The sequence below is a fragment of the Galeopterus variegatus genome, unplaced genomic scaffold (genome assembly GCF_000696425.1).
Source record: "Galeopterus variegatus unplaced genomic scaffold, G_variegatus-3.0.2 Scaffold269, whole genome shotgun sequence".
In the NCBI taxonomy this organism is placed as follows: domain Eukaryota; kingdom Metazoa; phylum Chordata; class Mammalia; order Dermoptera; family Cynocephalidae; genus Galeopterus; species Galeopterus variegatus.
In genome coordinates, this window is record NW_007726380.1 from 456,487 (window position 1) to 470,263 (window position 13,777).

Here is a 13,777-nt window from a genome sequence, read left to right on the forward strand (position 1 = left end):
CGTCATTTAAGGCTGTTATTGATTTCTTCACATACATAGGTTGAAGGCAGCCATGGCAAAAGGTTAGGGAGTCCTTTCCTATAGTCTTGATTCTGAATTAGTCCAGTCAATGCCACTGAATCACAAAATGTAGCCCACTCAATAGCCCCAAGCAGCTAACAACTAGTGGCTATATAGAGTGCTCTCAACAGGTTCATGTAATGGCAAGATGATGCTGGAAAACAAAGGAAAAAATCAGACTCTTGCAAGAGCCATAAATGATGTGTGATTATGCAGCAGTAATTCTCTACAGGTGGGGGGATTAGTATGTTTTTAAAAAAGGAAATTTAGTCTTTTTCTGTTTTGTGTGTAAGTTTCTTTTTACTCTTTAAATAATATAAACTACAGAAAGAAAAGCTTTCTAGTTGGAGATATGCAGAAGATGCAGTGAGAAAGCACGAGGGTTATGAGTAAGAAACACAACTATAAAGAAACAACTGATTTTTCATTAACTTACCAGAACTGAGTGATTTCCCTTTCAAAAGAGTCATTTAGGAACAAAGTTCTTGATAATGCCTTAAAAGTCACAAGCAAATGATCAGGTACTTGAGTAAGTCGACAAAAGACAGAAAATGGATGGAGTTTATAGCTGTAATCAAACACACTAACCTGACTATGTGTCAGAGCTAATCTGACACATAATAGCAGCCATATTTATAAGGTGCTTTATAGTTTACATAACACTTTCTCACATTCTCTCATTTGTGACATATTTAATGACAGATATAATTGTGTTACATGCTAATTAAGCTTAATTAGTTCTTGTGAATGACTGTAAGTGGTGGGACTGGTTTGCTGCCAAAGCAAATTCTCAGTTCTCTTTTTACTTTATTAGCTACCTAGTATTTATAATCAGGATCAGTTTAAATCACATTCCCTGTTTTGCATCATACATGTTGATCCTCATATATATTAAGATACAAACTCCTGAAACCTTACTTCTAGAAGCTGATCTTTCCTTTCCTTACTCCAGGGCTTTCGTTGCTCTCAATCCCTACCAGTACTTCCTATTCCCACATCTCTCCCACTAGCACTCATACCTGGGGGAGACTTGTATATAACATTTAACAGTCATTCCTCAACAAATATTTATTGACTGCTGTGTGCCAGAGATTGAATAAGGCACTGGAAATATAAACAGTGTTGACAAGGCAGAATGGGTCCCTGCTCTCACGGAACTCACAGACTAAGTGGGTAGACAAAGCCTAGATTGGGGTGGGTGAGGAAGCTGGCAGACCTATTTGACTCTTTCACTAAACTACAACCTAACCTTTATCAGTAATAAAGGTGATGCATGGGTCTCTGTTTGCCTTTATTCCTCATTTGGTTCAACACTCAGGCAGGGAAAACACACCTGTTATAGATAGGGCTCCTCTACCCTTCAGCAGAGGATAATTGCTGTAGGAGAGGGTGCCTGGGGCCAGTAGCCTGATTCTGAGTAGATGAGAGGGAGCTGAGGTTAGGCAGGAATTAGTGAGGTGAAGATATGGGGGAAGTGAGTTCTCAGAAAAGAGATAACATTTGCAAAGGCCCTGAGGGAAAAAAAAGCTTGGCAGGTTTAAGAAGCTCAGTTAGTGTGGTTGGAGGGGTTGATGTAACAGGAGGAATGGCTAGAACACTGGAAAGGTGGAGGATCCTAGAGCCAAGTTAAAAACTTTATCTTGAGGGCACTGATAAATCATGGTTTAATGTGTCCTGGAAGTTCTGAGGAGGATAGATACCTGGGCAGGTGAAATTAGCCTTCCTAAAGGAGGCAGCATATCTAAGAATAAATACACCAATGCAGTCCTCCCAACATCCTGAAGTGGCATCTTCTCCATGAGAACCCTCTTGCCCAGATGAAGGGGTCTGAATTCCTGAGAGGGTCTTAGACTCCTAAGACTGCACCTCTTGCCCAGCAGAGCACAGTACTGTAGTCCAGTAATGACTTAGTACATGCCCCCTTCAGCCCTTTCTCAACAAACTTGATGTAACAAATGTACTTACGCCAGAAAACTCTTCAGTTAATGGATTTTGGTTTGTTTCCACCTTTTGGCTATTGTGAATAGTGCTACTATGAACATTCATGTACAAGTTTTTGCATGGACATATGTCTTCATTTTTCTTGAGTATATACCTAGGAGTGGCATTGCTGGGTCATATGGTAACTCTCTTTAACTTAAGGAACTGCTAGACTGTTTTCCAAAGCAGTTGCACCATTTTAGTTTTGTTTTTGTTTTTTTGGCAGCTGGCTGGTATGGGGATCTGAACCCATGACCTTAGTTTTATAAGGCTGTGCTCTAACCAACTGAGCTAACCAGCCAGCCCAACCGCACCATTTTACATTGCCACCAACAATATATCAAGAGAGCCCATTTTGCCACATCCTTGCCAACACTTACCTTTTTAATTATAACCATCCTAGTGGATATAAAATGGTGTCTCATTGTGGTCCTGAGTTGCATTTCCCTAATGACTAATGATGTTGAGCATCTCTTAATGTGCTTGTTGGCTATTTGTGTATCTACTTTGGAAAAATGTCTTTTTAAATTCTTTGCCCATTTAAAAAATTTTTTTATTATAGATTATAGAGTTATTTACATATTGGTTACTAGACCCCTATCAGATTGATTTGCAAATATTTTCTCCCATTCTGTGGGTTTAAATTTCTGAAAGTTTCCTTTGAAGCACTGCTGAGCTACTTTTAACAAATATTTAAAAATCTTTTTTTTTTTTTTTTTTAAAGATGACCGGTAAGGGGATCTCAACCCTTGGCTTGGTGTTGTCAGCACCACGCTCAGCCAGTGAGCTAACCGGCCATCCCTATATAGGATCCGAACCCGCGGCCTTGGTGTTATCAGCACCGCACTCTACCGAGTGAGCCACGGGCCGGCCCTTAAAAATCTTAAAGCAAAGTAAATTAGAAATATGTAATTGGTGTTTAAATTATACATTTAAATTTAATAAGTATTATAATTTTATGAACAAACCATTGTATGCAGACCACATTTTGAGGCCTCCAAACTACAGTCTTGAATTCATGTAAAGGATCTATCATAGTGACAGCTCTCTCTTTTATGAGTATAGCATTTATGTGCCGGGCGCTGTTTGGGCACTCTACATGTATTAACTCATCTAATTCTCATGACAATCCTATGAAATAGAGACTGTTATACTCACTGTACAGAAAAAACGGAGGCAGAGGGAGGTTAAGTAATTTGCCTGAAGCCAAAGTAAGTAGCAGAGATGGGCTCCACATTCCAGTGCTCTCAACCACTTGCTAGACTGCCACAGTGGAATTAAACCATTTCAAAGAATACCTACCCCCTCGCTTTGGGGATAGAATAGTGCTTTCGTGCCATCTGCACTATGGACATTTTCCTTCTCCTTACCAACCCAGAAACTAGTAGTGCCACCCATCCAGGCATCTTCATTGCACCCCTGCCTTCCCAGTCCAGAGCCCACTAGGCCTCAGGACCCCTCTCTCTTTTCCTTGGGTCAGAGGCTTTAATGTTCTTAGAAGTAACTGCAAAGTCGTCTACACCCCCCAAGTGGAATGGTTCTAAATTTCCGGTGGCCAGTGAGTGCCGAGGGGCTGGATTCAGTCCAGTGAGGTGCAAAGCTGAGTGGTGGGTGGAGCCAGGGGAGGGGACAGAACAGAGCCCCAGCAGCGGTATCCGCTATCGTGTGCCGCGGAGCGGAGTCATGAGCTGGACCTGCCCGCGTTGCCAGCAACCCGTTTTCTTCGGTGAGGCCCGGGGTGAGAAGGGGGAGAAGATGGGATGAGTGTGAGCCGCTGGGTTCCCTTAGGACGCGAGGGCTGGCCATGATGTGGTCTCTGACACCTTTTTACACATGTAGCGGTGCATGATCGCAGCACCACTACCCGCTTCCATTCGGATCCCCTCTCCTCCTCTGAGAGCTCTGTGGGGCGCATGGCACCGGGCGGGATGGGGCTGACCTCCTGGAGGCACTCTTCCTCATCTTCAGGGAGCAGGGCAGGCCAGGCTGATTCCCCAAGAGGGCTGGGGGCGGGTGGTGGGGGGCACCCCGTGCCTGGCCGGGCTCCTTGCAGTGGGGTTCCACCTTGTCCCCCACAGCTGAGAAGGTCAGCTCTCTGGGCAAGAACTGGCACCGCTTCTGCCTGAAATGTGAGCACTGCCACAGTATCCTGTCCCCTGGTGGGCATGCAGAGGTGAGGCCTGGCCAGGGTGCTCAGCCCTGTGTCTGTCACTGCTCCCCAGGCACTGGCCCCCAATTTCAGCCCTGGAGGCCTGCCAAAGGCAATCTCAGCAGCCAACCCCAAGGCTACCCACCCGGTGGGCCCCACACCAGTTAAAATTCTGGGAGACTTAGTTGTGACAGTGGATCCCATGGCTTTGGTGGCTGGGAAGAGAGGGAAGCAGCACTACTCCTGATCTGCTCTTGCCCTTCCTCCCTCGAGGCAATTCTGGCATGCCAGCCAACCTCCCACCCCTCCCAGCTTCATCAGACCAGGCTAGTGGAAAGACACACCTGGCAGTCTGTCTTGGGGAAAGGTCTGTGGGGCATGTCCCCCCTTGGCCCTGAGTGACACCCCTCCTCCCACTTGTGCCCAGCATGATGGGAGGCCATATTGCCACAAGCCATGCTATGGGGCGCTCTTCGGACCCAGGGGTAAGTACCAGCCTGGAAGGGGCCAGGGGGCAGCAGAACCCTCCCTGTGGCTGGGAGCTAGAGGCTCTAGCCTGACCTCCCCTATTCTCTCTACAGGAGTGAACATTGGTGGTGTGGGCTCCTACCTGTACAACCCCCCGACTCCCACCCCTGCTAGCACCACTCCCCTCAGCCCCAGCAACTTCAGCCCCCCCAGACCAAGGACTGGCCTCCCCCAAGGCAAGAAAAGTAAGTTAGGCTGGGCCTCAGTTCCTCCTTCTCCTCCTCCGGCTAACCCTTCTCCATGCTGAAGCAGTGTGTGGGGCCAGGTGGCAGTCTCCTACCCAGCTCTCTGGTTTACATTCATACAACTTTGTTCTTAGTAAAGTCTTCTCTATTCATGGCTCCTTTTTTGATATCCTTTATGTCACCTGCGGAGTCAAGGTAAATTGGGCAGATAGCATCATCACCCCCATTTTACAGGTGAGGAAACAGGTCTAGAGAGGGCAAGTGACTTTCTTCAGTCACACAACTAGTCAGAGACAAAGCTGACCTGGAACTCAGGCCTCTCCCAGGCCAGGACTGTGGAAGAAATGACCTATGGGTCATTGGGATGGGGCCAGCCCCTCACATTCTTCAACTTCTCTCTGGTGGTCCCTGTTCTTCCTCCCACCCCCTGGAGTAGGCAATGACACCAAGCTCCCCAACACCTGACACCCCTGCTCTGGCCAGCTCCTATATCAGCTCAGGTTTCCTAAGGATTGAATTGCTGACAGGGTTGGGCTGGTGGGCCCCTGAGCCCCTGGGTGGATGAGAAGGAAGCAGGTGGTCCCTAATGCAGATAGGGATGAGGCAGGAGGTGGGGTCAGAGGGGGCTCAGCTCTGGGCTCAAGGAAGGCAGATTCATAGCTGCCTACGATGAGCATGGCTTTTGAAAGAGGACAATGCCATGTGCAGGCAGGTGCTGCTGGGCCCTATTTAGGCTCCGGCTCCCACCTCAGCCCTAGCCAGGGCCTCTTCCCCTTAAAGGCCCTCCCCACATGAAGATGTTCACTGGGGAGACCTCGCTATGCCCTGGCTGTGGGGAACCTGTCTATTTTGGTAAGTGACAATGGAAAGTTGGGGGGGGCACAGGGTGGGCAGCAAGGGGCAGGGAGGTGATCCAAGGCAGGTGGGTCGCCCTGCCCTGCTCCTAGAATGGAAGAACTACCACTTCTCCCCACCACCAGCTGAGAAGGTGATGTCCTTGGGCAGAAATTGGCACCGACCCTGTTTGAGGTGCCAGCGTTGCCGGAAAACCCTGACTGCTGGGAGTCATGCTGAGGTGAGCAGGATAAGGATGGGTGGTTACGTTGGGAGGAGGGAGATTGGAGATGGGAAGAGAGCTAGGCTGAGACAGCTCTCTTTCTCTCTATGTCCCAGCATGATGGCGTCCCCTACTGCCACATCCCCTGCTACGGCTACCTGTTTGGCCCCAAAGGTGGGCAGCCCCACCCCAGATACCAGGCCTAAAGTATGGCATGTACATGGTCTGTGGGGATGTGTGGACAACTTCCCCTGTAGTCAAACATACCCCCAGGCCTCTCCCAATTCCCTCCAGCCCTCCACCCAACACCCCCTAGATTCAAGACCCTTGGTAATAGGGCTCTCTCTCCTCAGGTGTGAACATTGGCAATGTGGGCTGCTACATCTATGACCCAGTGGAGATAAAATCCAAATGAGACACTCACAGGAGAGGTCACCCTAACTCAGGCCTCCCAACATCCCCTCCATGGTCCAATGGGAGCTACAGAATTCTCCAGTCCCATTGGCAGGGGTGGAGGGTGGGATCCTGGGGGCCTGGGCCTAGGCTCCATGGTAGGCCAGAGAGTCTAGATTTTCTCTGCCACTTCTTTCCCATTCCTATTAGGCTCGGGGACATAGGCCACCTCAGTTTTGAAGGGTGCCCTCCTAGCCTTCCCAATCCCTTCCCCAGAAAATTCTGGAGCTTCAAGTTACTCATAAAACTCACTTTTATTGAGTCTCATCCCCTGGCTTCTCCAATAAAATGTTGGTTCCCATGCCTTCATCTCTTTGAGCATGAGGCCTAGTCAGTGGTTTGGAGGTCAGGGAATGTGGGGGTAGGAGGATGTATTGCTCTGCAGAGTTCCTTGAAGGTAGCAGGGCCATCCATGGGAACAAAGAGCTCCGTTCTCCTGGTCCCCTGGGCCTGGAATTGACAGTCCCTAGCACCACACACTGGACACCAGCCCCGTAGATACCAGAAGTCTTCATAGGACAGTCCCTTCTTTAGCACCATCTCTAGAAGAAGCACCTTACTCAGCATCTCATTTGAGCATTACAACAGATCCTGTGGTAAGGTCTGCAAGAGACTGCATTATCTATTTGGGAAATGAACAGACTGCGGCCCAGAGAGGGAAAGCCACATGCTCAAGGTCACACAGCAAATCAGTAGTGAAGCTGGGATCAGAGCCCAGGGCAGACTCAGTGGCTTCTGATCCAGGGCTCTTCCTACCAGAGCCTCACTGGTACCCTAACCCAAGGGGCACCTTTATTTACAAAATCACCCCAGCCATGGGAGGGGTGCCCAGAATATCCAGCAGCCCACTGCATTTTGGAAAGTCACCCTGCTGCTGAAGGCCAAATAGTCAAGGCTGGATGAGCACAGGGAGGGGGCACCGTGGCAACTCCAGCCCTAGGCAGAGGGCTCAATGCCCCCAGCCCTGGTTACGGGACCTGTTCTTCTGCTCTCCTAGGCCCTACTGCAGAGCTTCTGTGGAGGGTCTGCCCCCAATTGCACTCAGTTCTGGACCTGCTTCATGGGTATCTCTTCCTCCTGAAGACTGGAAGGGACACTGGGAAGGAAAGAATTGTAAGCAGTGGTGGGGTTTTGTCCCCAAGTCTACCACCCCAGCCTGTCCCACCAGGGGTGGCCCAGGGCTCTCCTCAGCTCCTGGTATACAAACACATGTACTCCACAAGTGACTCGCATATATGCTTGTACACATTCCTGATGTGTAGGCATACCAGAATATGCACACGTCCACCTCTTCCTGAACAACCATAGGTATTTATGTACACACATGTACACTTTTGTGCACACAGTTTACATACCCCAGATCATGCACCCTGAAACACTCTTGTACACTCACATACACGCACCATGTACACATGAGCAGACATGTCTTCTCTGAATCCTAAGGTTTCAGTTATCTGAGCACCTGCATCCACATGCATGTGTTCACACATACACAGACACAGACCTGTGCACATACCTCTCTCTCCACGTCCTGAATGGTCTCTGGCAGCTGCACCTGCCTCGTCTCTGGCAGCAGGAGGGTGGTGCAAGCAGCCAGCAGTGCAATCCCCCCAAAAACAAGATCGGGCAGTCACAGCCACACTGTATCCAGCAAGGCCACCACTGGGGCCAAAGAGGCCTCCAGCTGGCCCACTAGTGCAGTCAGCCCCATCCCTGTCTGTCTGTTCAGAGAGGGGATGAGGGAGGCAGTTGGTGTTCACACCTACTTGGGATCGTACTCCACAGGGCTCCCCTCCCAGGCTGGCAGGGCCTGGTATCCCCTTCTCCTCAGACAGTTGAGAAAGCTAGGGCTTCTTCAGTTGGTCTTCTCACCCACCCCCAGGTCAGGAGCCCCACCAGAAGATAGGGCCCCCATTCTGACAGAGTATCATGTAGGTACCACTGAAAGAAAAGTCACCAGAAATGGGCTGGGAAAGGTAGTATGGAAGGAAGAGGGTCAGCAATTTGTACAGGCCCTACCATGTTGTTGGAGGAGGCTCAAGTCCTTTTAGACTTAACCAGATGCCTAGAAGTCTCCTCTCCCCACCTGCCAGTAGCTAGATGAAAGGGTCCCTGGCCTTATGTCCAGAGACAAACCCCAAGGGCAGCTCTGCCTCGGCAGAGGTATATGGGATGGGATGGGGTGGGCAGGATGGGGCTTCTTGGGACTGTTTTCTGCTAAACAGAGGTTGTCTGACTTGGCTCAGGGTCACATAGTACAGAAGATAAAATTCCCTGCCTTCAAGACTCAAACACAGATAGCTCTTTTTAGCTCTGTATTTTTTTTCCTTTTTGTCTTTTTTACTGACCGGTAACAGGATCGCAACCCTCGGTGTTGCGTCCGCACCGCGCTCAGCCAGTGAGCGGGAACCGGTCTCCACATGGGATCCGAACCCTCGGCGGGAGCGCTGCCACGCTCGCAAGCGGCGCACTCTCCAGTGCGCCACCGGGCCGGCCCTAGCTCTGTATTTTGAGTGTGGTGTAAAGAATGGGTGAGAGGGACCCGGGTGCAATGTGTGTATGTAGAAGTGTTGGTTAAGAAACATGACTAGCGAGCCCCCCAGCTCACCCTTCAAGTAGGTCGCCTGGGGTCCAGGCTTCCCTCACCTGAGCACGGCAGGGTAGAGCTCCTAAGTGAACAGGTAGGCAGTGGTGAAGGCGGCTTCAGAGAAACCTTTCCCCATCACCGACAGGGCGGTGCCCCAGGACCTCATCTCTGGAGGAAAAGGGGTTCAGGCGGTGAGAGGGCCTCCTGGGAGAGCCAAGGGCTCCTTGGATAGGAGGCGAGTCTCCGGAGTGCGCCGAACTTGACTGGCCGATAGTAGGAGCTCCTGGGAAAGGGCGGGGGTTCTTGGCCAGGAGGCGGGGTCTCCGGGGAGTGGGCGGGGTTCCAGGGCCAGACCCTGGGGTGGGCGGGTCCCATAGGATGGGCTCACCGGAGGACACCAGCCGTCTGAAGCTCAAGGCCAGGGCCGTGCCCAGCTGCGTTCCGGCCACCGTGAGGCTGTGTCCCGCGTGGCGAACCGACAGGTAAACCAACAGCTTGGCGGGCAGCTCTACGGCCCCATACAGCAGCTGCGACTGGTACGCGTTCAGCCCCAGCCCCTCCACGTCCAGACTAAGGCCGTAATAGGAGAAGTTCATTCCAAACCTGAAAGGAGTCGCGCGGCGCTATTCAGGGGGCCCTCCCTCCCATCCCTCTTTGTCCTCTCTTCTCAGGAATACTTGGCCTTTTACGCTGACGACCTTCCCCCTTAGGAGCCCACTGCCTAGGTCTTTCCCCAACACCCTAATCCTGCCTGAATGTGCAGCATGTGCCAGTGGCCAAAGCACCTTTACCCTAATCTTGACAGCGACCCTGTAACATAGGAACTAACAGCAGCCCATCTTACAGAAGGAACACTGAAGCTCAGAGTGGTTAAGTGACCTGTCCAGGATCTCAGGAAAGATGAGGCAGAGTCTGAATTTAAACCCACGAGTCTCTGCTGCCTGCTCCATCTGCTGACCTCCCCTAGCCAGATCACGCCCAGAGGCTGATTGATCCTCCTGCCTTCCACAATTAAACTTCACTTCAGTGTGGTGGGTCCTAGAATCTGCCCTTTCTTCCCACCACACCCACCCCACCAGACCCAAGCCACCCCCTCCTTACCACACCACCATAAAACATAATGAGATGTATTGAAACTGTGATGTGCGAAACAGGTCTAGGTATGAAGGTCTTCAGATAGCCCTTTCACCAGCAGCCACTTTGCTCAGGACCTCGAGGGGGAGGAGGTGAGGTTGTGACATCAGAGTTGCTTATGTGGTCTCAGCAGAGCACATTGCAGTTAGCTTACCTTCTCTCTCTCTCTCTCTCATCTCCTCTGCGTTGGTGGGGATGGAGGTACACATGGAAGCTGAGAAGTGTGGTCCCTGACTGAAGGGACCATCAGAACCAGGTAGGGCAACCTGAAAAGATTAGAACTCTCCACTGGGGGCCGGGGGCTTTTCCTGCTTTTCCACGTATGGTGGGCTTCAGGAGAGGATGCTTTGGCCACTGGCACATATGCCACACACACATGCACACTTGCATACACACATTCACCCTCACTTCCCAGCTCAGGCTGTCCTCACCCACAGGCTGCCCATTGAGCCTGGAACAGCAGAGCAGGTACCTCTGGGCCTCCTCCACACGTCCCTGGGTCAGAAGCCAGCATGCAGACTCGGGCACCCACCTAGGGGATAGGTAGGAGGCTCTTAGCCAGAAAGTCAGCACTGTAAGCCACATCTCCCTCCTGGGCACACATAGCTGTCAACCTTCAGGCTCTTGCTCATGCAGTCCCCTCAACCTGGCACATCATCTCTTCCCCAAGTCCTCTATACCTGATGAACATATGCATCTTTTAAAGCCCAATTTAAGAGCCACCTCTTCCCACACTTTCCTGCCCAGGCCTAGGTGCCCCACAGCCTGAGAGTCCCTCCCTTAACTGAATTGGCCCAGATCTCAGCTCCCAACACCAGCCATTCACTTCTCACATGGGTGGCAGGAGGGCACAGGATAGAGGAGAGACAGACATACAGACATACCCAGAAGGGTCATCCAAAGCCAGTTCATCTTTGGGAGGCAGTGAAATGCCCACACTGCTTGGTCTCTCACCCTCTTCCCTGAGCTCCATACCCCCATGCTGGCCTTGCCCCCATCCCCACCCCCCTAAGGGGCCAGCCACAATCTGTGCTTGGCTCTGTCATTATCTCTGTCTCTCTGGTCTCCCACTGACTCTCATTTTCTCTCACTCTATCTCCATCTCTCTTTCAATCTACCTTTCAATCCTATCTCTGTCACTCACTAGCTCTTGCTGGTTCTGTCTCTGTCTCCGTCTCTGTTTCTTTATGGCTTGTTCTCTGTTTCTTACTGTCCCATGCTGACTTCTGTTGGTCTCTGTCTCTGTGTCTTTCTGTCTCTTGGTCACTGACTCTATTTCTCTTTCCCTCAGCTCTCAGTCTCAGTATTGGAATCTCAGTCACCAATTAATTTTGTCTTTGGCTTCCTGTATTTCCTGCTGCCCAGCTGCCTGCATCCCTCACCAGAGGCTGAGGATGCCTGGGTCACAGGGCAGAGTGACAGCAGCAGAAGCCATCGCCAGTCCCGTATCAGGTACCCAAACAGTGCCAGCAACATCATGCCCCCACTCCAGAAGGTGCTGCTCAGGATGCCTGCCATGGTGCCATGCTTCATGTCCAGCCACTCCAGCTCTGGGCCCAGGGCCAAGGCCAGAGACAGGAAGACAGTTAGGGAGGGCCAGATGGGCTCAGTCTCACCCTGACAACTGCCTCCCTCCAGCCCTCTAGGCCCTGCCTGTCCTTTGTCTGCCTCACCCAGTGGCATCACGATGATGGTGAAGCCAGCCAGGGCTGAGCCAGTGAGGGTGTGGGTGATGGTGAACATTACATAGCTGGCAGAGGCTGCAGGTGCCAGACCCAGCACCAGGACACTCACATAGGCCACCAGCAGCAGACAGTGCCTCCCAAACCTGCAAAAGGGGTCATGCAGGGTCAGCTCTCTGTGAAATGGAGATTCTCAAATGTAGGTAGACTAGGCCCATACTCAAGCTAGTGGGACAGGGTCACCCCAGCCTGCTCCCTATTGGCCTCATGCCTCACCCCACTTGTCAGACAGGTATCCAAAGGCCACAGCTACCACCAGCACACCAGCAAAGAAGAAAGTGGATGCAGCTCTGATCAAGCCTTTCTGCTCACACACCAGGTCGCACTGCAAGTATAGGCAGCAAGGGGCCTCCTATGAGCACAAGCCCTTCTCCAGCTGGCATCAGCTTCTTCTCTCCAGACCCTGGGGCCTTCTGAGGCAAAACGTGCCACTCTGGTACCTCTGTGCCTGATAATAAGCCCCCAAACTATTCACCCTAGCTTGGGGAGTGGGAGACTGCCCCTCCCCAGTCCTGCAGCCTCAGCTTCTTCCCATGGAGGGCCTTAACCATGAGACAGGAGTCCTGCTGCCCCCAGGGAGATTCTGCCTCCACCCACATGCCACCTCCAAATGGATTTTGTAAATCCCAGACCTGGGCCAGAAATGAGGAAGGGAGAAAGGGAGTTCTCTGTTGTTTCTCCACCTCTTACTGCAGGAATGCTCTTCTCAGCTCTTTGCCCCAACTCCCTGGAGCCACCTTAGCCCTTCTCTACCTTAAACTCCCAATTAATGGTAATGTAGCAGCTCCTGTGTGTGAACCCCTTACTACAAGCCGTGAACTAAACTCAGTGTTTTATATTCATAGACCCCATCTACAGATAGGTAAACTGAGACTCGAAGAGGTAAAGTAATATATCTGACGGTCACACAGTAACCACCCAAGGCAATGGCAGGCCCATCCCACTCACATGTCCCTCAGCCTCTGGGCTCAGGTACCTCAGTTGCAATGGTGGAGGAGAACTCCGTGCAGTCGTACTCCCAACCCTGAGAGCAGGGCACTGGGGAGGGTTTGCCTTCCAGCTCCCCAAAGTTCTGCCCCTCTCCCCACAACATGGTGTTGGGAGAGCCTGGGGGTGTGCAAAGTGGAGGCAGGAGCTGAACTTGCCGTTGGGCTCCCGGGGCAGGTGGGCCTCCAGCCACACGTCCTGGTGGCTGAAGTTGCCAGGGGCACCAGGCAGGGCACAGTGGTGGGCAGGCACTACAGCCAGAAGAGGGGCAGGAGGAAGTGCAAGTGTTGCAGCACGCAGAGCAGGGCCAGCAGGGCCACATTCTGCAGTTGGAAGGGCCCAAAGCCACCCACCTGGTCCAGCAGTTCCTCCAAGCCCATGCTGCACACCCACCAGCTGTCCCCAGTGGAAGCTCCCTCTGCAGTGCCCAGCACAGCTCAGCCTGCCCACCACATGTACCCTTGGACTCTGGAGGTGGAGTGGATAGACTGATGAGTGGAGAGCCTACAGCCAGAATCCAGCCCTCGGGGGTTGACCCAGTGCTTGTGGGGAGCGGCTATTATCTGTTCAGAGGTCACTGACTTCGTGACTCTGAGGTTTACACGTTAGTGCTCAGGAACAAGTAGGGGAGCCTCAGGCCACCATGATAAGATAGCTGGATGATGGGGTAGGAGGTGAACCTCTAGGCCCTTGGTCAGCAAACTCCAAGGGTCCCTAAAGAGAGAAATCCCCTGGGGCACAGTGCCAGCTCTCTGTGGATGCCCTTTGTCCTATGAGGCCTTAGGTCAGCCTTGCCAAATTGCAGCCACAGCCACAGTCTTGCCACAGCCCAGGATTCAAGGTTGAAAGCCAGGCCCTAACCCGGTGAATAGTTATTTCTGCTGAGCCAAGAGGCTTCCTCATACCCCTAGCCCC

The 13,777-nt window shown here is 51.9% G+C and overlaps 2 protein-coding genes across 2 annotated transcripts; one reads left to right on the plus strand and one right to left on the minus strand.

Moving 5' to 3' along the window:
* The first annotated feature begins 3,722 nt into the window (after positions 1-3,722).
* On the plus strand, positions 3,723-6,712 carry CRIP3 (cysteine-rich protein 3). Its single transcript, XM_008566794.1, has 8 exons — positions 3,723-3,766; positions 4,119-4,213; positions 4,617-4,674; positions 4,771-4,902; positions 5,683-5,754; positions 5,883-5,977; positions 6,076-6,133; positions 6,313-6,712. The coding sequence occupies exons 1-8, from the start codon at positions 3,724-3,726 to the stop codon at positions 6,372-6,374; spliced, it is 615 nt and encodes a 204-aa protein (XP_008565016.1). The 5' UTR covers position 3,723; the 3' UTR covers positions 6,375-6,712.
* Positions 6,713-7,453: 741 nt separating this feature from the next.
* On the minus strand, positions 7,454-13,242 carry SLC22A7 (solute carrier family 22 (organic anion transporter), member 7). The gene is given in 14 exon segments (XM_008566793.1): positions 7,454-7,508; positions 7,701-7,702; positions 7,929-8,133; positions 9,059-9,167; positions 9,388-9,602; positions 10,101-10,210; positions 10,542-10,665; positions 11,516-11,555; positions 11,558-11,683; positions 11,807-11,961; positions 12,097-12,200; positions 12,852-12,979; positions 12,982-13,122; positions 13,125-13,242. Coding segments are annotated over 14 exon segments (1,632 nt in total).
* Positions 13,243-13,777: the final 535 nt, after the last annotated feature.

What these genes read in the sequence shown, in the direction of transcription:
- CRIP3 (XM_008566794.1), top strand. Translation starts at nt 3,724, where the DNA reads ATGAGCTGGACCTGCCCGCGTTGCCAGCAACCCGTTTTCTTCG. An exon ending in GGCGCTCTTCGGACCCAGGG is followed by an intron (nt 4,675 to 4,770) that starts GTAAGTACCAGC and finishes TTCTCTCTACAG; the next exon opens with GAGTGAACATTGGTGGTGTG. An exon ending in CTGCTGGGAGTCATGCTGAG is followed by an intron (nt 5,978 to 6,075) that starts GTGAGCAGGATA and finishes TCTATGTCCCAG; the next exon opens with CATGATGGCGTCCCCTACTG.